The sequence below is a fragment of the Corylus avellana genome, chromosome 6, assembly GCF_965113065.1.
Source record: "Corylus avellana chromosome 6, dhCorAvel1.hap1.2, whole genome shotgun sequence".
Taxonomy (NCBI): domain Eukaryota; kingdom Viridiplantae; phylum Streptophyta; class Magnoliopsida; order Fagales; family Betulaceae; genus Corylus; species Corylus avellana.
Genome location: NC_142495.1, coordinates 632,736 through 658,545, shown reverse-complemented (window position 1 = coordinate 658,545; position 25,810 = coordinate 632,736). Strand labels below are relative to the sequence as shown.

Genomic DNA, 25,810 nt, shown 5'->3' with positions numbered 1-25,810 from the left:
ACTCCCTAAAGTTTAAATTCTATCAATTTATTTCATAAGGTTTCAATCGATATAAACTAGATCATTTCATTTGTATTCCATTAAATTTTTAGCGGTGTTATCATGTCATACCTAATAAATACGGGATACATTTCCCATTTAATAAAAAAAGAAGAAACATTTTTCCTTTTTTCTGTTTTTATAATTTAAACATTTTAAAATTATTTTATTTTTTTAATCAAAAGAGAACAAATGTTGCATTCTGATTGAATATGAAATAACAAAATACTATTATACCTTTAAAAAGTCAAATAAAATAAGCAAATAAACAGGCATATCTTAATATTTTAGCAGGCAAAGAGGCAAAAAGCAATCTCGTACTGGCTTGGAGTAGAGTCGGCCACAACACCCAAACGTTCACCAACCACAGAAACCGCGGGCTTACACTCAGAGCACAACAACACCGGCAATCTTCTTACAAAAATCTGTGTGTTAATAGTTCCAGGGTTTTCTTTTCTTTGTCATTGCTCTGAAAAGCTTCAATGTCTTCTTCTTCTTCGTCTTCATGTGCTCTATCCCCTTCACTCAGAACACAGCTCTTCAAACCCTTCCCCAACAGATTTTATCCGCACCGTAAGCCACAACTTCCCTGTGTCCCTCCTTTTGATTTTGAAATGAATAACTATGAACTTATTTGGGCACCTCTCTGTATTTGAAGGAAGCAAATGTGAGATGAACAGGAGGGGATTCGCTTTGAGAGGAATTGTGGCTTCCGGAGTTTCGGTTATGGGTTCGTCCTTGGTAACCGAACCTGTTCAAGGTCAGTTTTCTTTTTTCGATTGTTTTGTTTTGCGGATTTTACGTCTGCTTACTCAAATGGAACTTGGGTTAAGTTCAATTCTTGCATAGGGGTTGAGAGATTGCCGTTCAAGCCAGAAGGATACAATTTTTGGACCTGGCGGGGTCACCGAATACATTATGTGGTGCAAGGAGAAGGGTTTCCGGTCGTTCTTATTCATGGGTTTGGTGCTTCTGCATTTCACTGGAGGTTAGTTCTTTGGACTCCCACATTTTCATATTCCATCAAATCTTATGTTAGTTCTAATGGCACTCTGCATCGCCTTGTCATGTCATTGATTCACCTTATTCACCACCAATATAGCTGCGTCTGTGTTAATTAAGCGGAATCTAGGGGATAATAGTATTGTAACATGAGATCAAGATGCAAGTAAATTGCACATTTCATTGTTTAGTACTAATTTGTATATGATTGATTGGGAATTTGGAGCGAGTCATAGGTGCTCTCTTATGTCACTTGATGATGGATGAGTTTGCGTAGACCTTGTGTGCTGAAGACCAAAGACAATGAGTTTGTTTGGCAAAAGTTTTTAGAGAGAGTTTTTTTTTTTTTTTTTTTTTTGAAAAAGTGTTTTAATTTGACATAAATGTGAAAATAGTTTTGAGTATTTTGTGTTATGAGTTATTTGTTAATGCTTTTGCTTTTTTGATAGAAATCAAAAGGCTTAGGCAAAAAGCGTTGCCAAACAGACTCAATGGCTTTTGTTTTATGTAGTTGGTTGATTATGATACCAAGTTTTTTGGCCTGATGTATGATGAACCATGTATGCAGGTACAATATACCTGAGTTGGCTAAAAGTTACAAGGTTTATGCCATAGACTTGTTGGGGTTTGGGTGGAGTGACAAAGCAATTATCGAGTATGATGCCATGGTATGGAGGGATCAAGTAGTGGACTTCTTGAAGGACATAGTGAAGGAACCAGCAGTTTTAGTTGGAAACAGGTAGTGACCAAGAATAACTGGCTAGTTGTTGCCTCTTCATTTCATTTATATGTGATGAAATTTTGTGATACCCTGCTCCCATGAGTTTCGGTGATCTCAACGTTTTGGTGCTTGAAATTTCTCTGTTCCAATTATTTTGTCATATTGTATTTGTAGGGATCCTCAAGAAGCATATTTAATTCTACTGGAATTTTTGTGTCTAGTGCAGTACTCTTACTTTGATTTTCAGTCCATGACCACAAGTATCAGCTTATTTGCTACTGGGAATAAAGTCAACTGATATTCTCTGGTTGACTCATAAACTCTGATCTTTGTAGTTGAATCACCAAATATGAAGCTTTTTTACTGCTTCATTGATTTTCATCTGTTTTTGGAAAACTTATGGCCAAGTAATAACTACAGGACTGCCCTACTCTCATCTTATGCACAGCATTGTAATTAAGGCTTGCGCCTTTTTGAAGGAAGTCTGATATAACTTGAGCCTTCTAGTGCATAGTATTTATGCCTTGTTCAAGCCAGATGTAAGCCTAAAATACAATATCTGGTTTATGCATACGGTTGTAGTGCATAGCATATATTTGTTTCTTTTCTTATTTTCTTAAGAGGAATCAATTATGTGTTGTACATCAATGGACATGAGTCCCCACCTCCTAAGAAATCGTGGTGAAACAAAACACGTCCAATCCCAATGTTGTAATCATCTGTAACTATCTTGAGTGTGGCTTTATCTATTTTCCTTTTAAGTTGTCGTAGAAAATGATAAGTGTGTGAATCATGGTAAATTTTCAGCCTTGGAGGCTTTACCGCTTTGATTGCAGCAGCGGGGTTGCCTGCACAAGTTGTTGGAGTGGCACTACTGAATTCTGCAGGACAGTTTGGAAATGCAAATAGCAAAACTGAAGAGACTGAAGAAACACTCTTGCAGAAGTCGATCATAAAGCCATTGAAGGAAATTTTCCAGCGTATAGTTCTTGGATTTTTATTCTGGCAGGCAAAGCAACCAGCTCGTGTTGAATCTGTCTTAAAGAGTGTATGCCACTTTCTACCTAATTTAACTAGGGCTTTCCTTTCAAAGCTTAATGGATATTTCATATTTGAGAAGCCCAAGTATAATTTCTGTCAGCATGAGCAGAATGTCTATTACATGTCCAGGATTAAATTCTTATTTTCTTTTCTGTTATGAAACATGACTTCTTAAACATATGTTATTGTGAATGGGTAAAGAATAGATGCTTGATTCCTTAAAATGACGTAGTGTAAGAGCATTATTTTGGTGACACAGGTGTATGTAAATGCCTCCAATGTAGATGACTACCTTGTGGAATCAATAACAAGGCCAGCAGCTGACCCCAATGCTGGAGAAGTCTATTACAGGTACTTGTTTAGATATCAAAGGTTTGTTTATAAAGCAATGCAGATTAAAAGAAGACCCAATTGGCCTTTAACATTGGTCTAAACATTCATTAATGCTGTCGTTTCATTTTCTGCTCACAGGTTAATGACGAGGTTCATGTTTAATCAAAGCAAATACACTCTGGACAGTGTCTTGAGTGAACTCTCTTGCCCATTGTTGTTGCTGTGGGGTGACTTGGACCCATGGGTCGGTCCTGCGAAGGCTAACCGAATCAAGGAATTTTATCCGAAAACGTCTCTTGTTAACTTGCAAGCTGGACATTGTCCACATGACGAAGTTCCAGAGCTCGCCAACAGGGCGTTGTTGGATTGGTTGTCAAGTCTAACACCCGAGGCTCCCCTATAGGCTCTAGTCGCTGCTGTAACTTGTACAATCTTATAGGCTTAATTAGAGCAACTCACAATGGCTTAGCTATTTCTTATTTTTATCTAAAATAAATAAACAAAATACTAAAAAACTATGTACATCGAATTATACCGCTACATGTAGCAGACACCGTTTAAACGTACATCTCATTAATATACTATTTCTCTCTTCACATCTCTCTTTTCTCAAAATTTTATCCAACATTTCTCTTTCACATCTCTCTTTTCTCAAAAATTTCTCATACTATTTCTCTCTTCACATCTTTTTTTTTTTTTTTTTTCAAAAATTATAAAAATATGATCTTTATAAAATAAATAAAAAAAAAAATTAAATGATATAGATGAAAAAAAAGAAAAAAGAAAAAAGAAGAAGATAATTGGATATATGGTGTTTTTTAAAACTCATTAGCTAAATTAAATGAAGTAGGTTTTGATTAGTCTTTTTGCATAAAAATATATATAAACCAATGTGAATGTTCTGACACTTAAAATTTACCTTAAGTTTTTTATTTGTAATATGGTTGTGAATTCATTAATTTGAAGGCTTGATTGGGGTGAATATATGATGTAGCGTGGGATTGTCGTGAACAAGAAAAAGAGCAAGTACAAAGGATAAATATTCCTAAGATTGTGAGACTATCACAAGAATTTAAGAAATCTTCTTAAAAACTAGAGCCTATCTAGGATTTAATGAAAAAATACAAAGAAACTCAACTCTGAGTATTCTTATTTAACAAAACTCAATAATAATCATAAACTGAATTGTTAAAGGCTATAAGCATATATTTATAGCCCAAGACTTCTAGCCCTAAAATAATAATGAAATAAAGTTAATTTAAAAGTCTACGAAAGACAACTAAACCAAATAAAAAACTAACAAAGAAACCTAATAAAAGACTAAAAAATAAGATAAGATAAGATAAGATAAGCCTTGAATTCCAATTTACATCAATATAGCAAGTGGGGTTAAATTAATCTCTAAATACAAAGATTTATCAACGTTGGAGAATATTAGACAATTGGACAATTTGAACCTGGGAAGGATTGTGACCATGTTCATTTGTATGATTAAAACAGGCTCATCTAGAAGTTGACCAAATGTTTTAACCAATGAAATGAATAAAACACTACAAACAAACAAACCAAAGATGATGAAAACGAAAAGAAGGTGGATATTGATGTTCAGACCATTTAAATGCACATATTTTTAATCTTCACACTCGTTTGACATGATCTTATTCTTTGTATCTTATTCTTTGTATCTTGTCCTATCTGGGTAGGTTGTCCTATTTATGACCGGCATTTAAGCAACTGTGGACTAACTCCGGAGATAGTGGCAACTCTCTGCTTTGCTTACACCCACCGCCCAGTCTGCCCCGTTCATTTTCATTTCAACTTGTCTCTGAAATATGGCTGAAAAAAGCAAGATTTTGATCATCGGAGGGACTGGATACATCGGAAAATACATAGTGGAGGCAAGCGCAAAAGCTGGGCACCCCACTTTTGCATTAGTCAGAGAAAGCACAGCTTCTAATCCCGAAAAGTCTCATGTCATTGAGAGCTTCAAGCGCTCTGGGGCGACACTTGTTTATGTATGTTTTCAAGATCTTGCCCATGTACTGTTTGATACTTTGTTTTAGTGTATATTGGTCTAGAGAATCATGCTGATTTTTCCCAGGGAGATATCTATCATCATGAGAGCTTGGTGAAGGCAATCAAGCAAGTCGATATAGTGATATCTGCAGTTGGGTCACAGCAGATAGCTGATCAGGTGAAGATTATTGCTGCCATCAAAGAAGCTGGAAATATTAAGGCAAGTCATCGTGCTAATTAAACAACTTAATTTCTTCCTTTATGGATTTTAATTCATGAAATATGGGTGGGTTTCAGAGATTCCTCCCATCCGAGTTTGGATCGGATGTGGATCGTGTCCATGCAGTGGAGCCAGCTGCTAGCTTTTTCGGGCTCAACGCTAACATCAGGAGATCAATTGAAGCTGAAGGAGTTCCATATACCGCCATCGTTTCTAATGGCTTTGCTGGCTACTTTTTGCCTAACCTTGGACAGACAGGTGCCACAGCTCCTCCTAGAGAAAAAGTAGTAATAATTGGAGATGGAAATCCCAAAGGTGTTTGTATAAATTCAATCATCTTTTACCTTAAATGACATTCTTTGTATCTACCTATGTGTGTATAAGTACCGATGAAGTGAATGTTATTTTCCATGTTAACAGTAATTTTTGTCAAGGAAGAAGATATTGCAACTTATACCATAAAAGCAGCGGATGATCCCAGAACCTTGAACAAGATTCTCTATCTGAGACCCCCTGCCAACATTTTGTCTTTTAATGAGATTGTCCTCCTGTGGGAGAAAAAGATTGGCAAGACCCTCGAGAAGATTTATGTTCCAGAGGATCAACTTCTTAAGAAAATCCAGGGTGAGTAAGAACATTTTCATTAGTTGATATATGGTGTGTTTGCTTATGGATAACACTTACTAGGATACTCCCTATTACCTCATTTTGTTTAGTAGGGTAGTTGGATTATCCTCTTTGTTATTGGTAGTTTCTTATGCCATTCGTACTGACCCAAAAAAAGCGATTGAGAAAAACGTTAACCTCGTCAGCACTTTCTTTTTGAGGTGTCACACATATATACAGTGGCGGAGCCAGCCATTTTATATTGGGGGTGCTGCTAAAAATTTTTTGGCGTCCCAAAAATTTGGTAATTCACACAATATATGCATCACAAAAAATATCTATAAAAGTTCATAAATATGTGCTCAAATTGATATATTAGAAATGTAACATGTCGACATTATATCAAAAAGACAAAAATACAAAAGAAAAAGTGTCTAGAACTGCACTTTACGGTCTTTTAGAAGTACAAAATCATCAAGTATCGAATCTAAATCGAAGCTCTCAGCAATTTTCCTTTCAATATAGAGAATAAGGGCGCGTTTGGGAGTGCGTTTTTTAAAAAATCATCTGCGATTTTAAACCAAATCGCAATTTTAGGGTGTTTGGGATTGCGATTTTAAAAACGCAAATTTTAAAATCATAAAAAAATCTGCGATTTCCATAAGCTGATTAGAGGGTGCTTATTTGAAAAAGTGCGAATTTAAAACAAAATCACGATTTCTATTAAAAAGATATTTGGAGCAATAGTTACATTTTTTAGAACAGGAATGAAAAAAAATACCAAGAATACCCACCTAAAATATATTAAAACCCTTCTTTTCTCTTTTTTTTTTTTTTTATCTTCATCTTCTTTGTCTTGTTCATCCTTATTGGTAATTTGGTCATGAAACCGCAATTATATGCTAATGTTATCCAAACATTCAATTGATAAAAAAAACACTTTTTATTATGGTTTACCAAACGCCTGTGCGATTTTAAAAAGTAGCGATTTTAAAAACGCAATTTTTAAAAACGAAATTTTTAAAATCGCACTTATTGAAATCGCACTCCCAAACAGGCCCTAAACTATTTGCAAGAAAATCATCCATCATTTTATTGCGAAGTCGTGTTTTAACAATTTTTATTGCTGAAAATGCTCGTTCGGTAGTTGCTGTAGACACTGGAAAAATTAATTTTCATTACTGAGATTTTTTTTTTTTTTTTGGGGGATGCGGGAGAAGGGTTGCTGTGGGTTAAATGGGGGTGCGGGAGAAGGATTGCTGTGTCTTGGGTAATGGGTAGGTAAAATTGTAAAAAGATTTTTTTTTTTTAATTTTTTTATTTTGAGGGTGTCTGGGTTAAAATAAATAAATAAAAATCCTTGGGAACGTGGCTCTGCCACTGCATATATAATATTATATATAGTTTTTTTTTTTTTTTTTTTTTTTTGAAACAAAAACATTGGTAATTTGGCATGTACGTCAAATTTGCATAGAAAGTAATCCTCTCATAATCTCTTGTTGAATTGAACTCAGAAAGAATGTTATAAGATAGTCCGAATGAAGGTTGGGTTGTTATGCTGATATGTATATTTTGTTTTCTGTACAATCTCCCAACCCCGATAACCTCCATATATCCATGGGTCACTCCGTGTTTGTGAAGGGATCAGCTGGAAACTTTGAGATTGACACTTCTGTTGGCATTAAGTCTTCTGAGCTTTATCCAGAGGTGAAATACACCACTTTGGATGAACTCCTGAATCAATTTCTCTAAAACTTGGGCCACTCGATTGTTTGTCGCAACATGTTATTTCTTGCCATTGTCTACGTCGCATTTGCTACTTGTGGTTTGCCCTTAATTAGATTATTTTGTAACTTGCAATAGAACATGTTAATCTTTTAGCGTTTAAAATCAAATTTTCTTTTGCTTTTGTTGATGGGAGAACCATGAAAAGTTTCTGTTGATTTCTATTTATTTCTACTTTAATGTCATGTGTTGATAAAGTTGGAGGACATAGGACTATGAAATTGAACCAGCTTAAATCTCGTGTTTCATTTCTCTTTTTTATTTCTTCTACAAAATATGCTTATGCTATTTCATATTTTACTTTTATTTTTTTTTAAAAAAATTTACCATGATATCAAAACAATAGTAAAAGTTAGAAAAATACAAATACCATTCTTTGAGCAAAAATTATTCATAATAAAAAATAAATTTCGACCTTCTCTTTGGATACGCCTTGGTGAACATGTAACATACATTAATATGAGTATACAATAATTAATCAAATTGTTATCATAAAAATTCTTAAGAAATTCACAAGGTATTCGCTTATGAATGATGTGTATCTCGAATGAGTTCTTACCCTACCTTAATTTTAAGGAGCGCACTCTGAGTTGGTTAGGAAGGAGGGCCTAGGAAACCTGCCCTCCATTCTCTTGAGCAAATGTCTTGTGTCTCTCATCCAAAAACATCAGGGGTGTGAGGATTCGTGTAATAATGGGCGTTAACTTCTCAAAGTTGTTGCGCTAACTTCTCTGGGCTTGGCCTGCCTGTAGTACTGGTTAATGAGCCTTGTTAAGTTAATTATGGTCCGGGGAGGCCCATTTTCCGGAGAACGATATTTGGGTATGATGGTAGTAGGTAGAACATGTTAAATCTCTTTTTTGGTATAGCAGAGGAAAACTGTCACGAATGAACATTGCGTACGGTGTACTAGAAATCTCTGTCGAGCGTACATATTGTCGCCTTAATTTATAACTTCAGGTAGCCACAAAACGTTGTCGTAAGGACGCGAAGTAGCACAAGAAAAAACCGTTGTCCATAACGGCTGTTTTGTGAACTTCCAACCGATACAAGTTGATCACTGAAGTAAGTTTATAGGCATAGCCGCACGTATTCCATTTGATTCGAAATTTCTTCGTCGTGCAGCCTAAGGACAAAGAATCCTCAATGGTGAACTTGGTAATTACAGGAAAGACAACATTTTGTAGTTGTAAATTCACTAGAGATGAACCTCGTTGCTCAACTCCAAGCATTTTCTTCGTCATCACCGATGTGTCTGTCATCCTTATAAAGCATATTCATTGAATTAAGCGTCTCATTCTAAATGGATGCTCTTAATTCCATTTTCTTTGATACCCATTTTCGGCTATCCTCAATCTTCTCATCTCGCGGCCCTCAAGCGAATACTTGCTAAATTGCAAGTACCCTCGAGCATTCCTCCTCCGCTCAAACTTCTCCATGAAGCTATAGGCAATTAGGGAGTGAGTTTCTATTTGCAAACCTAATGGAGAAGTCGCCGCGGTATAGCAGGGCCACTCAACCTAGTACCTGGGCCTCGTTGAAGCCGAGTCGGAGTGGCTATGAACCGTCTGATACGGAGAATGACTGGCATGAAAGTCCTGTTAGAGATAAAGACGATATTAGAGAAGACCACTTCAAAGATAAGCCACAAGAGGAATCAAGATCAAGAAGGAGATAATGTTTTCGTTCTATATTATCTCCTCATATATTTATCTCCTTATTTATCTTATATCCTAAGAGATAACATTGTACTCTAAGTAGGACTCTAGTATCATATTCAAATTCTCTTGTAAAGATTATATAGAATTCAAACTGTACATTACTTTATATAATAAACGTGATATTGTGATGTTTAGGTATTCAAGCCTAAAGCACTTTCAATATATTTCATGGTATCAGAGCTCCTCTAAAAGCTCACGCTTATTTTGATTTTATGGCTTCCAAAATGATGACTGCTTCATACACGTTCCCAAACATGTCTCATCTAGTTTATGTTAAACTAGATCGCAGTAACTACATTCAGTGGTTAACGCAAATTGAGCATGTTCTTAAGGCCAATGATTTGATGGGTATCGTTGATGGTAAAGAACTGTGCCCACCAACACATCTTCCTGCCTCCTCCGACAAAGAAGAGCTAGAAATTAATCCTTCTTATTCCCTTTGGGTTAAGAAGGATCAATCTATCCTCAGTTGGATCAATGCTACACTCTCTGAGTCCGTATTGTCCACTGTTTATGGCATCCACACGTCTCATGAGGTGTGGCGTCTTTTTTCCACTAGGTTTGCTTCTCTTTCCAGAACACGGCTTGCCCAAATAAAACGTGAATTACAAACTCTCCAACAAGGGAATAGCACGTGCACTGCCTTCATGGACTCTGCCCAAAGTTTGGTCAATAGCTTATGTGCTATTGGGCAACCCGTATCTGATGAGGACTTCATCAACTACATTATGAATGGCCTTCATGCTGCCTACAACCCATTTGTACTCAACTTTTCTTGTGCATCTCGTAAAGGGTCCCTCACTTTTGCAGAATTTCAGGCTGAACTCCTTTCATTTGAGCATCTCCTACATGCATAACAACAACTTGTCCAACCTGACAATTCGGTGGCCTTCCTGTCCAACAAATCACCAAGCTCTTCCTTCCCAAAGAAGCGTCGTCCTCCCTTCCGCACTACTTACTCACGGAAGCCCACCTCCAATACATCTCCAATTCAACGTGGTACCACACCACAACCCACATCTCCTGCTTCTCTATCCCGCCTACCTTGCCAAATTTATGGCAAGACTAGTCATCAAGCGCTAGATTGCTTCCACCGTATGGACTATGCCTATCAAGGTCGCCATCCTCCTGCACAACTAGTTGCAATGGCTGCCCATCCCACCAACCAGCCTAATGATGACTCTCCATGGTTTGCGGACAGTGCTGCTAATCTTCATCTCACACCTGCACTTGAGAAACTTAAATTTACTGAACCATATGTTGGGTCTGATGATATTGCTGTGGGTAACGGTTCAGGTTTGCAAATAAAGAACATTGGATCTCTCTCTTTTCAAACTCCCAATGCTACCTTACATTTACCTAAAGTCTTTCATTGTCCTACAGCTATTGCCAATCTTTTGTCCATTAATCAATTTTGTAGAGATAATAAATGTTTCTTCATTTTGACTGACTCTCATTATTTTGTAAAGGACAACCATACGGGCAACACCCTACTGGAAGGTCGGAGTGAAGGGGGTCTCTATCCCATAACCACGGCCAAGGTTGCTCTTAATAAATCTCGGATTCACATGCCTATGATTGGTATTAAAACTTCTGCAAGTGTGTGGCATTCAAGACTTGGTCATCCCTCTTCTCCAATAGTTCATTATATTCTTAGTCAACATCATCTACCAGTTTCCGGATCCTTGAATAATAAAGAGTTTTGTGAGTCATGTCAACTTGGCAAAAGCAAACAACTCCCATTTTCTCTATCTTCAAGGGTTTCATCTGCTCCACTTCAATTGATTCATTGTGACGTTTGGAGTTCTCCTATTCTTTCTTTAGAAGGCTTTAAGTATTATGTTATTTTCATAGATGATTTTTCTAGGTATTCTTGGTTGTATCCTTTACAATCTAAAGCTGTTGTATTTATTTCATTTATGAAATTTAAAACATTAGTGGAAAATTTATTTTCATCTCGCATTAAGCAATTCCAATCTGATGGTGGTGGTGAATTTATTTCCAATCAATTTAAAAATTATCTAGAAGCAAATGGCATTACTCATCGCATAAGTTGTCCTTACATAGCCCAACAAAATGGGCTTGCTGAAAGAAAACATCGTCATGTTGTAGAAATGGGTCTTTCTATGTTAGCTCAATCTGGTTTGCCTAAAGTGTTTTGGGTTGAGTCTTTTCTCACAGCCATTTTTTTGATTAATAGGCTTCCCACTGCTGTGCTTAAGGATTGTTCTCCTTTTTCAGTTTTATTTAATCAAGAACCTGACTACTCTACTCTTAGGACTTTTGGTTGTGCTTGTTATCCCTTATTAAGGCCTTATAGTTCTCATAAACTCATGTTTTGCAGTAAAAAATGCATTTTCCTAGGCTATGGTTCCAATTACAAGGGTTATCGTTGTCTTGATCCACTTACTAACAAAGTTTTAATTACAAGACATGTTGTGTTTAATGAGATGAGTTTTCCAGCCAAGGTCGAGGTTCCTTCATCCCTTCCTGCTCCAGCACGCCCGTCAGGTATTCCTTCTACATCTCACTTTTCAAATAATTACATTACACCTTCTGCCATGCCTATTATTACTAATGTCCTATGTCCAACTATGGCCTTAGAGCATTCCCAGCAGCTACCCGGTCATCTTCCCTAAGTTTAAGGATCCAAACTACTTTTTGCTTTCCTATGTCAATTTGCACTCCAATAGCTTCCCTATATCATTAAATTATTATTATTTTTATTTTACCTTTTTTATATTTTATTCCTTTAATTTAACCATTATTTCTCTCTCTCATCTCATCTCATCTTCATCGTCATTCTTTCCTTTCTTTCCCTTCCAGCAGCAGCCCATTTCTTCTTCCTATGATTTCTTCCTTTTCTTCTCCTCCCAGCAAGGAAGCTGATCTTCACTCCTGTCCCTGTGAATCTGTGATCCTCTTGCACCCAACCACCTTAAATTTCTTCAATTTACAACATCCCCTCGCGATGGCTATCAACCTCATGTCGTCCAAGTCCGCCGAGTTCTTTATCGACAGCGACTCCAGCCCTTCGCACAACACGACCCCATCCAACTACGACCCAATCGGCATGCACATGCCTTGATGCCTTGTATCTTTGATTTGATTTCTGGGTTTCTTTGGTTTGATTTGATTTATGGGTTTCCAATTTTCGCTATTTTTTAAGCACAACTTTATGAGATTTTTGGGTTTCTTTGGTTTAATCAGTTGAAAGTTGAAACAAATCTCTGATTCGGTCTGAAATCTCTGGTTTGATCGGTCTGGGTTTCTTTGGTTTGAATGCCTTGCTGCTGGTTTGGTGGTGCGAGCGAGAGAGAAAGACAGGTGAGAGAGAGCCGTGAGACGAGAGGAGAGAGAATATTTTTTCTAATTTAATAAGCCTTTGGATTGCTACAGTTGAACCCAAAACATTGGGTTCAACTGTAGTATATGATGGTTTAAGGAACCATATAGGGAATCTGCTGTGGGACGTTTTTTGCGATTTTTTGGACATATTCTCTAAACTTAGGGAACAGATAATGGAGTCTGCTGGGAATGCTTTTACCTAATGCATTAGAACCCATATCTGCTCACCCATCTGCCACTTCTACACCTCACGAAACAGCCCCTGCTTTTTCTAGTCCATCTTTGACTTGTCCTAATCCCATACAGCCCATGCCTACCACTAGTACATCACATGGGTCTGCACACACTGCTGCACCTACTCTTTCAGCAGCCCCATGTGCTCCTTTGGCCTCGTCAGACAACCTTGAATCAATTTGTGACACATCCATATAGGGCTGTAAACGAGCCGAGCTCGAGCGAGTTAAGGGTGTCCAAGTTCGGCTCGCATGTACTGTTCAAAAAGCTCGAGCTCGTGACGAGCCCTAAATGGTGGACTCGGCTCGGCTCGGTAACATTAACATTGTGTGCGAGATCGAGCTCGAGCTCGTCCACAACCCGAGCCGAGTGCTTTATCGGGCACTCGGCTCGCTCAGCTCGTTTAAATTAAAAAAAAAAAAAATGGAGAAAAAAAATTCTTAAAAAATTTAAATTCTTAAAAATCCAATTCCAACTTTCAAAACCAAGTTTCAGATGGAATTTAGAAATAAAAACAATCAAAAATCAAACACAATTAACCAAAAATGCCATTAGCCCCATCCATTACAAAAAGTAAAACCAAGCAAATTTACAATTACACTTTCTTTTATCATTCACTTAACCCTTCTAAACAATTACAATTTACAAATACAATCTAATAAATTAAAAATCAATTTGCTGCAAAAATGCAAATTGACATATTCACTTTATATTGAGTCACTAAACAATTAAAATTTACAAATACAATTTCATAAATTCAAGGCTTCAACCTTCAATTACAATTACAAATTAAAAATTATTAATCACGAAGCAAATATAAAATGCAAAAATCAAATAACTAATGCAGAAAATCGTAATGTGTAGAGGAAACTTCATATAAAAATATTCTATTTTCCATCGATCACTTGCATTGGTTTCATATAACGTAGCCTCCATTTCCAACATTTTGTAACTCGGGCGTCACCTAACACAAATAATGGCATCCATGTCAAAAACACAATTATAGAAACAAATCTCAAATTGGTTAAGTTGTTCCTGTGAGATTTTTATTTTCTCTGTACCAAAAAGAAAACCACATGAACAGAGGAAAAATTGGTGGGGGTACTTTATATTGACAAACAAGCGACAAATACTAACATGGAAAATATGAGTAGCATATCAATGCATCAGGAAGCCAGAAATTCATTAGTAATTGAGGCCAACATCCTTGAAAACATGAAAGAAAAGGGTATACCCCTATTATATAGACTATTTTCTTTCATCAGCAAGAGAGATCTAATAGTCATTCTTCACATAAGGACATATTATACTTATCAACTCAGCAAAATCAACTAAAGGATTCCTATACAGGGCCATAACCTAAATACATTTGGTCTTACTAAGTGTTATACCAAGCAATTGCCAATACTTCTTCAGAATTTGATACTTTGCCCCTATCCCCAGCAAACATATCTAAGAAACCCTAAAACAACCAATTAAACCATAGACCAGTTCAACCATAGCTACAAAATCTTTTGTTGATGATTACCTATAGCTACAAAATATTATCACAACATTCACATTTTCAAGATGTCCAATATTTCCTACAAAAGCCAAACAGAGTCTTGAATAGAATTGAAGGTGGCCTGATGCAAAGATATTTATGTACTAAGGTCCAATGTTTGCATGTATTTAAAGTAACAGAAGATGAAAACGTACACAAACGCAAGAATACCACATAGAAAAGTTTACCTGATTAGCTTTGCGCCCTAAACTGAACTCTATTTATCTAAATAAAAAAACAGGAAAAGGAAAAGTATCAGTATGAAAGCCATTTTAACCAATATACCTTCATTGTTTTTTGGGAGAAGTAATAACATATTACCAAATATACCTTTCATTGAAAACATTGAATACTTACTAACTGATCTGCAAGCATCAAAACTATTTTTAAAGAAAACTTTCGATTGCAATAGTTGAACAAGTCTTCTAGGATTGCAAACTTTTGATTGGCCCTAAAAGGTCAATAACCATAACATTGTACTCGCCCTCAACACCAAACCATTTCAGATGGGTGATACTCGCTTCATACAGATAAAAAGATAAATAAGTAGATACATAAATTGATTTTAACTAAATCCCTTCATATCAACTCACTATAGACAAAAGGACTAAAAGAGGAAACTTACTCCCTCCTTGTAGAAGCATGTATAACTTTGACTCATAATGAAGCTAAGGGTGCTTGGTCTTCACAGATTCCTGAGGAAACAAGGAAAGTATGTATAGGTTGGCAATGAAAGTCATAAACTTACTAAAGTAGCACACAAGCAAAATCACATAAACAAAACATAGCCAAAATTATCATCAACCAAACATAGCCAAAATTAAAAACAGAAACAACAAAAAAGAACAGAAAACAAAAAAACATGGATTATTCACGGTAAATGCTACAAAAACCCACGACTCAAAGTAATCATTTCTAACAATCAAGTTTGATAACTTATGATGGATGATTGCTGGACTAATCAACTTAGTCATTAGGCATCCAACATATTCAACTTAGTGAGGCAAATTGACATAAAGATTTAACAAATTCAATTTGAAATTTTAGAAAATAAGGAATTACCATCATTCTGGCAAAAGTAGATCCAATACGACCACCACCAATGACCTCAATTGTCTGTCCTTTAAGCAACTTTCCTACATACCTAGCGGAAAACAAATATATCCAAACCCAATATCTGGAGGGACATTGCAGACCCAGAATGTATAGTATTTTGGATTAAAAAAGATAAATTCAATTAATAATTAACAAATAAATAATTTAAGAACATCATCCCACTGATTTCAGAAACATAATAATAAAAAATAAAACTATGTACGAATTTCAAACAAGAACTTGAACAAAAAAGACCGGCATCAATCAAGAAATTTTAAAGATTTGACCAAAACCCACTTTCAAAATTTCAGTTCATACATTAAAACAACTACAAATTTCATAACAAATGAAAATAACCTTAGAGTGACAGAGTCAGTATGTTGTTGTCTTTGGATGCGGGTTGTGGCTTACAGTTGCAGATTCGACAATTAGGATCAAAGAGGGAAAAATTTAACAGTTGTCCCTGAAAGATTAAAAAGCAAAAAAATCACGTTAACATTCAAGCTTAGATATACTGAAAATTGAACTCCAACTAGAAATAAAATGATACGAAAATCAAAGGAAAAATTTAACATAACTGTAGCTTGAAGTCTTCTTGAAGAATCGAGAGATATTGTGGGGGTTCTTGATTCAGACTATTCAGAATGCTCTTCCTCTCAATTTTGTGTGGAACAAAATTGAGAGCGACTAGCCAAATGGGGAAACAAGAAACATCCACGCCCAAATAAACCAAATGACGAATGGCGATGATGAGTACCATATCAATTAGATCAAGAGTATTGTTTGCCTCTTCCATTGGCATGTGTGAGGAGAGAAAGACACAAAATCAGAGAAACGGCGGCGAGATGGGATAGGTAATCCTTCTTTTCTGTATTATTTTTTGGCTGTCTGGTTCTAACTCGGCGAAAAGGGTTTTGAAACCCTTTAGAATCTCAAAACCAATTTGTTTAGATGGCTTAGAAGCCATTAGATCAAATGCTAGAAACTCTAGAATGAAAATCAAGCCGTTAAATTTCCTTTCTCTGATAACAAGTAGTTGAGATGAGCCATTGCATTGAATGCAAAGCATTAATTGCTTCAAAAAAATTGTGTGAGCACTTCACGTCGTTCATAATGAGAGACAGAGTTTCTGCTTTTTTTTCCTACATGTGTTCACATATAAAATCGACATCTAAGTTGATCCTCACCGTTCAGTATTTATTAATTAATTTTAAGTTGTCAGATTATATCAAACAAAGAGATCCTATGAAAAATTAAAGCACCATATAATTTCCTTATATTCAATATTCTGAAACAAATGGTTAGGATTGGAAGATTAAAAAATCTAACGGCCAGGTTGACACCGAAAAATGAGGGATTTTCTCCCTCACGGGCCCACACGTCAGCCATTCAAAAATCAAAACTTCTTCAGAATTTAATCTCCTATACACGCGTTATTGTGAGATCTACGCTTTGTAATTCTATGCAGTCATCTTGAACGTATATCAAATTTCGATTAAATCCTAGTCGTTGAAATACATGGAGGACAGTACACTTAGCCACGCCGTATGCATTCCAATATACAAAGTGCTATATATATATATATATATATATATATATATATATATATATATATATATATATATATAATATAGCTGTAACCCACTCACTTGACACATGTCACACTGATCTAAGCTTTAAATGTATTTTGTATTTTGTTTTTATTTTTTTTTAAAAAAAGAATGGTTTAAATTGTTTAATAACTTTAAATGTTTAAATTTAATTCTCTTTTTAGTATAATTAGCCAATTAGGGACTTAGGGTTGAAAAAAAAAAGATTTAATTTATAATTGTGTTAGTATAAATTGCTTAATTGTTTATAATTTAATTTATTTTTAAAAAAATTCAATATGTTGAAAAAAAAACTAATATTAATAATTTCATATGTTAGAATATATACTAACTAGTCTACTATATTTTATGAAAAAAAAAAACTAGTCTACTATATATATATATATATATATATATATATATATATATATATATATATATAAAAGATTGATACTAACTATAGAATAAAAGATCTTAGTTGATGATTAAATGAAAATCGTTGGATCTTTATGCTGTGATGGACATGCGGGACATGAGATTATTTCCATGTGAATTTATGCCTTATAACTGTAACCCACAATCACTCATCAACGGCTCACATTTAATAAAAAAAATTGGGTGGTAGAGCTTTTGGGTCCTCCTCTCACCACGAATTCAGTGACTTTGTCCATTCTAATGGACTTGTTGATTTGGGCTTTGAAGGTAACCCTTTTACTTGGTGCAATAAAAGATTAGGTTGTGCTCTGATTAAGGAAAGGCTGGATAGGGGCTTGGCTACCCAGGAGTGGGTTTTGCTTTTCCCTAATGCCTCTCTTAAACATTTCCCTGCGATGGCGTCTGATCACAATCCCATCTTTGTTGACACTGCTGGATCCTACTCCAATCTCCCCAAGCCTTTCCGTTTTGAAAGTTTCTGGACTCGTGATCCTTCCAGTTTTTCGGTGATTTTTGAAGCTTGGGAATCTCAGATGGGGGGATCGGCTGCTTTTGCCCTCAAACAAAAGCTAAAGTGCACTAAGCTGGCTCTGAAAGATTGGAATTTATCTCACTTTGGTAATATCCACTTTAAGCTCAAATCTTTTCTGGCTGCTCTTGATGCTATTCAAAGGGACCCTCCCTCTCCGGATAATTCTGCCAGAGAAGAAAGGCTTCAGTTAGCTATTCAGGAAGAACTTTGCAGGGAGGAGACCCTATGGAAGCTCAAGTCTAGGGAGCTCTGGCTCTCGTGTGGAAATTTAAACACAAAATTTTTTCATGCCTCAACTTTGGTCCGGAGAAGGTATAATTCTATCAATTGCATTAAACTGGATAATGGAACTTTCCTATACAATCGTAATGATATTGGTTCTCACTTGGTATCTCATTTCCATAATCTTTTTAGCTCTTCTAATCCAGTCTTGGACTCTGATCTGGATAATCTTTTTGAGCCTAGTATTTCTGATATTGAGAATGATTTGTTGTGTGAGGTTCCGGATGCTTCTGAGATTTTTCAGGCTGTCACGGATCTTGGGAGGGAGAAGGCCCCTGGCCCTGATGGTATGACTGGCCTATTTTACCGGACCTATTGGGATATTGTCAACAGCAGTGTGATTAGATTCATCCAATCCTTCTTCCGTTCTGGCCATTTCCCCCGCTCTTTCAATCATACCAACCTAGCTCTTATTCCTAAAGTGGACAACCCATCCAAAGTTTCCCAATTTCGTCCCATCAGTCTCACCAATTTTATTTACAAGATTATCTCTAAAATCCTTGCTAACAGATTGAAACCTCTTCTCCATAATATAATTTCCCCAAATCAATCAGCCTTTCTACAAGGGAGATCTATTCATGACAACTCAGTTTTGGCCCATGAACTCTTTCATTCCATGAAGAAGAAAAGGGGCAATGGAGGATTGATGGCCATTAAAATAGATATGGAGAAGGCTTTTGATAGGATGGAATGGAGTTTCCTTTCTCGGATCTTCCTCCTTTTGGGATTCAGTTCTAAGTGGATTCATTTGATTAATCAGTGCTTGTCCACAGCTTCCTTCTCGATCCTGTTGGATGGCTCCCCTTTTGGCATGTTTAATTCCTCTAGAGGTCTTCGGCAAGGTGATCCCCTCTCTCCATTTCTCTTCATCCTTGGAATGGAAGCTTTCTCTAGGCTCATTATGAAGGCTGAGTTGGCTGGATCGATCCATGGCATCAAGATTGCTAAGCAAGCTCCTCAGATTTCCCATCTAATGTTTGCAGATGATTTGATGGTGTTTGCTAAGGCTAACTCTTTGGAAGCCTCTTTTATACTTGGCTGCATTAATAAATTTGCTTCTTGGTCTGGACAGCAAGTAAATTTCAGTAAGTCTTCCATTTTTTTCAGCCCTAACACGAAACCTAACTCAATTGGCCATATAAAATCCATCCTAAATCTCCAAAAAATTTCTCCCAAAGCTAAATACCTTGGTCTCCCTTTATTTATCCATAGTAATAAGAAGAGAACTTTTGAAGATATCAAGGACAGGTTTTTCAGTAGGGTCTCAGGTTGGAGGGCTAAACTCTTATCCCAAGCAGCTAGAACTACATTGATTAAGACCGTTGCCAATGCGTTGCCTTGTTACACCATGTCCCTCTTCTTGTTGCCAAATCTCTTTGTCAAGATCTTGATTCTTCTTTGAGGAAATTCTGGTGGGGCCATCCCCAAGAAAAGAAGCATAATCTCTCTTTGATTGGATGGCACAAGATCTGTAACCCCACTTCTTTGGGTGGTTTGGGTATTAGAAGAATGGAACTTCATAACAAGGCCCTCTTAGCCAAGTTGGGTTGGTCTATTCTTTCTAATCAAAATTCTCTTTGGGTGAACTCCATTAAGGCCAAGTATCTCAGGAATTCTGATTTTTTGAATGTGACCAAGAATCCTTCTTCTTCTTGGATTTGGAAGGGTATTTTGAATAACAGAGAGATTATTGCAAGGAATGCTTGTTGGGCGATTTCTTCTGGTTTTGATCTGAATATTTGGAAGCCTCCATGGATTCCAAGCTTGCCAGGTTTCAAGCCTCTTCCCAATCCGCAACTCCCGTTACCTTTGCCTAATCTATGTGTCTCTGATCTTATTAATCCGATTGATAGAACTTGGAATGTGGATCTTCTCTCTTTTTTGTTTAACCCAGCCTCGGTGGCTCAAGTGCTCTCCATTCACCTCAGCATCATTCCTACCTCTGATTTTTGGGTTTGGCCCTATTCTCCTTCGGGTAAGTTCACTGTCAAAGCTGCCCATGAAGCTTTTTCGCTCTCCAATGGCCCTCATATCTCTCCTCTTGGATCGCTGGAATGGAAAGGGATTTGGAATCTTAAAATCCAACATAGGCTCAAGCATCTCCTTTGGAGGATTTCTTGGAATATCCTCCCCACCAGAACAAACATTTTCAGGTTCTCTCCTTTCATTGATCCTGAATCTTTTGCTTGTCCTATGTGTAATGGTCCTCCTGAAGATTTGCAGCACTTGTTTCTTGATTGCCCTTTTGCTAGGGCCATTTGGAGAAACACTGATTGGCCCATCAACGTCTCAGTTTTCTCCAATTTGCCTATTGCTGAATGGTCTAAAGCTATCATTAATCCTAACTCTCATCTTGGCATCCCTTCGGATCAAGTTTGGGAGTTTCAGATTTCTGCTTTAGTTACTATGGACTGCATTTGGTTAGCTAGAAACAAGCTTATTCACAATGGCTCTGTTCCGGATCCAGTTTCTTGTTTGAAGTCCATTAGCTCCATCGTTAAAGCTCATCATAAAGCATGGCTTGAATCAGCTTCTGTCCCTGAAGCTTGGTCTCCTCCTCCCCTTGGCTTCTTGAAAGCTAATTTTGATGTTGCCATTCGCCCCTTGTTTAGTGTTGCAGCTGTGGTCCTTAGTGATCACACAGGTCTTATCGTGGCTGCCTATACTAAGAAGTTACCCCATCTAGATGCCACTGTTGGGGAAGCCAATGCTGCTCTCTTGGCAGTTAGTTTTGCTGCTGATTTTGGTTGTTCCTCTATTCTCCTTGAAGGGGATTCTCAGCTTTGCATCCTTGCCATCAACAAAGATCATCTCTTTTCAGATTGGCTTTGTGCCCCCGTGATTGCTGATATTCGCTTGCATTTGCTGCGGTTTGCTAATTGGACCGCGTCGAAAGTTTCAAGATGTGCTAACTCAAGAGCACACTCGGTTGCTAAATGGGCCGCTTCCCACAATGTGTTTGGAAGCATTCCCGCTTGTTCTCCTTTTCTCTCCTCCTTTCGGATTAGGAGCGGGAGAGACCCGCCTTTGTAGTCCTTTCCCCCTTCCCCTCTTTGCTTAAAAAAAAAAAAAAAAAAAAAAAAAAAATTGAACGCTTTAATGCATTTTCACGATAATTTAGGTGATTTAAATATAAATCCTTAATTAGCACCGGTTTTGCTTTTTGGCATTAACTATCATTAACTTGGTAGTATTTTTAAAAAATTACTATAATGGGAACTGTTTGTATTAATTAATGAAATTAAAGTATTTAAAAAATATATATTTAGTTAATAATTATTAGTAATACCATTAAAAAATAATATCTGTATTTATTTATTTATTTAAATGGGACATTATTTGTTTAAATATTGTCTAAAGAGTAATTGTTTTTTGAACACTATCTAAATAGCAATTTGTTATATTGCATTAAAAATTGATCTAACGCTTATACTAGGTGAATAATTGGTTATACTCCTCATATATGAAAATTCAATAATTCATGACATATTCAAATAAAAAAAATTTAATGCAAGTGGCTGAGTGAGTTTTTGTAAATTATAATTTATTAACATTTTTTATTACTGATCCTTTATGGAATGATTTAAGGACTTGAACCTTGATCAGTTGGAAAATCATGAAATTGGAAAAGAGGATAATTTTCGAATGAGACTTTCCATCTTTGGATCATTTATTAATTTTTTTTTTTTTTTTTGTTTCCATTTTGAACTATGAGACTTTCAAAAATTAAAGGTTGAAGAAGATATGAAGATACTAGATAGCATAGTATTAATTCAATTTTTAATGGTTTAATGCTACGAATTGAATACTATTGACTTTTCTTTTAATAAATTGCGACATGTGGCGCGAATCCATTTTTTTTTAAAGGCTAAACCGGTTTTTTAAGACATAATTTTTTAACATTAATGAACCCATCACTTTTTAAGAGTGCAAAACTACGTCGTTTTTGACTCTTTGAGTAAGAAATAAATAGTTAAACAATTGTTTATGTGTAAAACAAAGTCGGTTTAAAAATTGGTAAAAAAACAATGGTTTAAAAAATGGCTACGAAATTAAGAGAAAATGGTTAAAAAAAAAGCGTTTGTATATATGTATAAGTATAATTTATAAGGACTTATAAGTTTATAACATACATTTGAACTAAGTCTCTAGGTACTTAATTATTGTTGGACAAAGTTTTCCTCTAAACTGGGTTGGAGGAATTTCCTTCAACCTAGTCTATAAAAAGTGACACGTGTCCCTTGAACATGTAAGGTACACATTTTTTTTAATAGTAAGGACAAAGTTGGAATACATTTTATTAAAAACTCATGTGCATTTCACATGTTAATAAAAAAAATGAATACATGTCACTTTTATAGATTAGGTTGAAGGAAATTCCTCCAATCCAGTTTGAAGGAAAACTTTGTCCATTATTGTTTTAATATGAACTTGTATTCTTATAACTTATGTCATATTATATATATATATATATAATTTGTTAATATTTGCTTGTATTTTAACTATTCAATATAGTTATAGATTTAATTAGTTAACAACTTAACCATATGTCATGATATTTCATATTAGTTACTATTTATGTAACTTGTGTTGATTAGCTTACTTTATTTTTGTTTTTGTAAAAGGAAAATAGTTAACTTACTTAGTAATACTAAGTTAGTAACTTATATGTTAACTAACAAGTATGTATATTATATATTCGTATATATAATCGTCATACAAATATTAAGTAACATATAATTTTTTCTTTGTCAAAATAACCTATAGTTAATTATACTAAGTTAGTAATTTAATATATATTAACTTGGTTAATATGTTAGTTTATTAACTAACTAGTTACTAGTTAGTATGTTAATACTAATATATAACACATGTATAATAAAATAAGTAATATACATAGAAGTATTGAGTAACATGTACTTAATTATATTTACTTAATATATATTGATTAACTAGATAATATGTTCATTTATGATCTAACTAGTTAGTATGTCAACTAATACATATACATAAATATTAAATAATTCATATAACATATATTATTTAATTACTAATATACATATTTAAATATATATAACTAATTTTTTTTGTAATATATATATATATATATATATATATATATATATATATATATATATATAAACGAGCTAACGAGTCGTGCTACCGAGCCGGTTCGAGTCTTAAACGAATCGAGCTTACGAGTCCCCGTCGAGTTTTATCGAGCGAGCCGGGTATGTATCACTAACTAATTGAGCGGGTTTTAACAGTAACAAGCGAGCTTGTACAGTGTCGAGCTCGAATTCAGATCGAGCTTAACCGAGCGGGTACCGAGCGAGCTGTCGAGTTGTATTAGCTTGCTTACACCCCTACATCCATATCACTCCCTGCAGTTATGGGTGTAAACGAGCCGAGCTTGAGCGAGCTTCCCTTGTTCAGGCTTGGCTCGTTTAAATTTTACTCAAGCTCGAGCTCGAGTCGAGCTTAAGGGCGAGCCAAAATAATCGAACTCGAGCTAATAATAAGTCGAGCCGAGCCAGCTCGCAAGCTGGCTCTTATATTTAATGGTTTTGTTTTAAATTTTTTTTTTAACTTCAAGTACTCTTAAACGGCTTAAGAAGTTAGTTTGCATATGAGTATTTGCTTAACCTAGCTAGTCGAGTATGGAGCCTGAGTCAATACAGGCATTTGGTTTCAAAGAGAGATGATATATATCCTTTTATAGATAAGCAAACTTGGAGATTGATGTTTTCTTAAAAATGTGGGACAAGTTAACAGGTTGCATTCAGATTGCATTGGGACAACGCCTCCTACAAAAAAATATTTTTTTTAATGTCTCTCTCTCAATCCCCCTCACCAGTCACAACGGATCTTCCACCTGAACTCTCATTTCCCACTCTCTCACTCTCGCTCATCTCGCTCACCAGACAGGTAGCGATAGTGTTTGGGTCTGGTTGATTCTTCAATAGTTTATGCCTTTCGCAATCTCCCTCAATAGTTTCTGCTTGATTCTTCTTCCTTTCGTTTGGGTCTGCTCTAATTGAATCGAGGTCTTTTTAATGATTGTTCTCTCTCTTTTTGATCTCGAAGGGTCTAGAATTTTTCATTCTCTAACGCTTAAATATAAATGCAATTTTAAGGTTTTAATAATTATGAGATTTATAATTAATTATGTATTACTTAGTTTTTATATATATACACACACGAGCTTATACGAGCTGTTCACGAGCTTAGCCGAGTCGAGCCGAGCTTGCTTCGTTTAATATTCGAGCTAGGATTTGTGTTCATGAAGTGCTTCATTTAATATTCGACTCGAGTACGAGCCGAGCTTATGCGAACCGAGCCCGAGCTTGCTCGCGAGACGCTTCGTTCACTTAACAGCCCTACCTGCAGTACACGGACCTGCACACACTGTTGTACCTACTTTTTCTACAGACCCATGTCCGCCCTTGGCCTCACTAGACAGCCTTGAATCAGTCCGTGACACCTCCATATCACTCCCTGCATCACACGGATCTCCATCTCTTGCCAATGACCAAAATCTCTCATTACCCAACAGTCCATCCCCCTCCCATCCAATGCTCACTCGGACAAAGACAGGAAAACGTGATGCTGAGAAATACCAGCCCAATGAGAATCAGCATGAGGCATTCATCGAGGTTCGAATATGAAGTCTCATCTCCTGCCAAGGGTTCTGCGGCCAGCCCGGCTCGAAGGAGACAGAGCAGTACTAAGTCCCCATACAAGCCAACGAGAGATGATGGTAAAGCTCTTTCACCCCTACCAGGTTTTCAACTTCTGAGAAATATTATTCCCTTGTTAAGAGCTGAGGATAAGAGACCTAAGTCTCCCTACAAATCTGGAGTAGAGGAGCCCAATTTGGATAAGAATGACTTTGTAGGCTCAAGTAGAAAGCAGAATCGCAGAACACCCACCTCCTAAGAAATCGTGGTGAAACAAAACACGTCCAATCCCAATGTTGTAATCATCTGTAACTATCTTGAGTGTGGCTTTATCTATTTTCCTTTTAAGTTGTCGTAGAAAATGATAAGTGTGTGAATCATGGTAAATTTTCAGCCTTGGAGGCTTTACTGCTTTTGAAAAATTCTAAACAGATAAATATCACAATTTTATGCGGAATTAACAGATATATATCAAAACAAACATTCACCAAAATATGAACAATCACACACAAAGATTTTGGTGACGAAGAGGAAACCTTTTAGAAAACGTTCTAAAAGTAAAACCTCTCCGGGGCAGCCAAACCCAGG

At 36.1% G+C, this 25,810-nt stretch overlaps 2 protein-coding genes and 1 long non-coding RNA gene across 7 annotated transcripts; 2 read left to right on the top strand and 1 right to left on the bottom strand.

Moving 5' to 3' along the window:
- The first annotated feature begins 348 nt into the window (after positions 1–348).
- LOC132187053 (alpha/beta-Hydrolases superfamily protein) lies at positions 349–3,732 on the top strand. Its single transcript, XM_059601206.2, has 7 exons — positions 349–612; positions 698–799; positions 889–1,027; positions 1,610–1,780; positions 2,570–2,810; positions 3,063–3,154; positions 3,275–3,732. The coding sequence occupies exons 1-7, from the start codon at positions 522–524 to the stop codon at positions 3,537–3,539; spliced, it is 1,101 nt and encodes a 366-aa protein (XP_059457189.1). The 5' UTR covers positions 349–521; the 3' UTR covers positions 3,540–3,732.
- A 947-nt stretch (positions 3,733–4,679) lies between these two features.
- LOC148584760 (phenylcoumaran benzylic ether reductase Betv6-like) lies at positions 4,680–11,303 on the top strand. 3 transcript variants are annotated; one of them, XM_088517138.1, is made up of 6 exons: positions 4,680–4,727; positions 4,840–5,151; positions 5,238–5,372; positions 5,450–5,687; positions 5,793–5,996; positions 7,627–7,992. In XM_088517138.1, the coding sequence occupies exons 2-6, from the start codon at positions 4,969–4,971 to the stop codon at positions 7,728–7,730; spliced, it is 864 nt and encodes a 287-aa protein (XP_088373264.1). In that variant the 5' UTR covers positions 4,680–4,727; positions 4,840–4,968; the 3' UTR covers positions 7,731–7,992. The 3 variants fall into 3 exon arrangements, with proteins under 3 accessions (XP_088373264.1, XP_088373265.1, XP_088373266.1); XM_088517139.1 differs by lacking the exons at positions 4,680–4,727; positions 7,627–7,992 and adding an exon at positions 10,954–11,303 and having other exon boundaries at positions 4,760–5,151; XM_088517140.1 differs by lacking the exon at positions 4,680–4,727 and having other exon boundaries at positions 4,761–5,151; positions 7,620–7,992.
- Positions 11,304–13,823: 2,520 nt separating this feature from the next.
- On the bottom strand, positions 13,824–16,613 carry LOC132183144 (uncharacterized). Of its 3 annotated transcripts, none has more exons than XR_015912736.1 (7): positions 16,283–16,613; positions 16,062–16,167; positions 15,672–15,786; positions 15,235–15,304; positions 14,940–15,129; positions 14,798–14,834; positions 13,824–14,030 (listed from the first exon to the last, which is right to left on the bottom strand). It is a non-coding gene; the product is annotated as an uncharacterized LOC132183144 (long non-coding RNA). The 3 variants fall into 3 exon arrangements; XR_009440362.2 differs by having other exon boundaries at positions 14,967–15,129; XR_009440363.2 differs by lacking the exon at positions 15,672–15,786 and having other exon boundaries at positions 14,967–15,129.
- Between the last annotated feature and the right edge of the window lie 9,197 nt (positions 16,614–25,810).

Coding starts and splice junctions, on each gene's coding strand:
- LOC132187053 (XM_059601206.2), top strand. CDS start 522: ATGTCTTCTTCTTCTTCGTCTTCATGTGCTCTATCCCCTTCACTCAGA. Junction 2,811..3,062: donor TTGAATCTGTCTTAAAGAGT/GTATGCCACTTT, acceptor TTGGTGACACAG/GTGTATGTAAATGCCTCCAA. Junction 3,155..3,274: donor GCTGGAGAAGTCTATTACAG/GTACTTGTTTAG, acceptor TTCTGCTCACAG/GTTAATGACGAGGTTCATGT.
- LOC148584760 (XM_088517138.1), top strand. CDS start 4,969: ATGGCTGAAAAAAGCAAGATTTTGATCATCGGAGGGACTGGATACATC. Junction 5,688..5,792: donor TGGAGATGGAAATCCCAAAG/GTGTTTGTATAA, acceptor CCATGTTAACAG/TAATTTTTGTCAAGGAAGAA. Junction 5,997..7,626: donor ACTTCTTAAGAAAATCCAGG/GTGAGTAAGAAC, acceptor TGAAGGGATCAG/CTGGAAACTTTGAGATTGAC.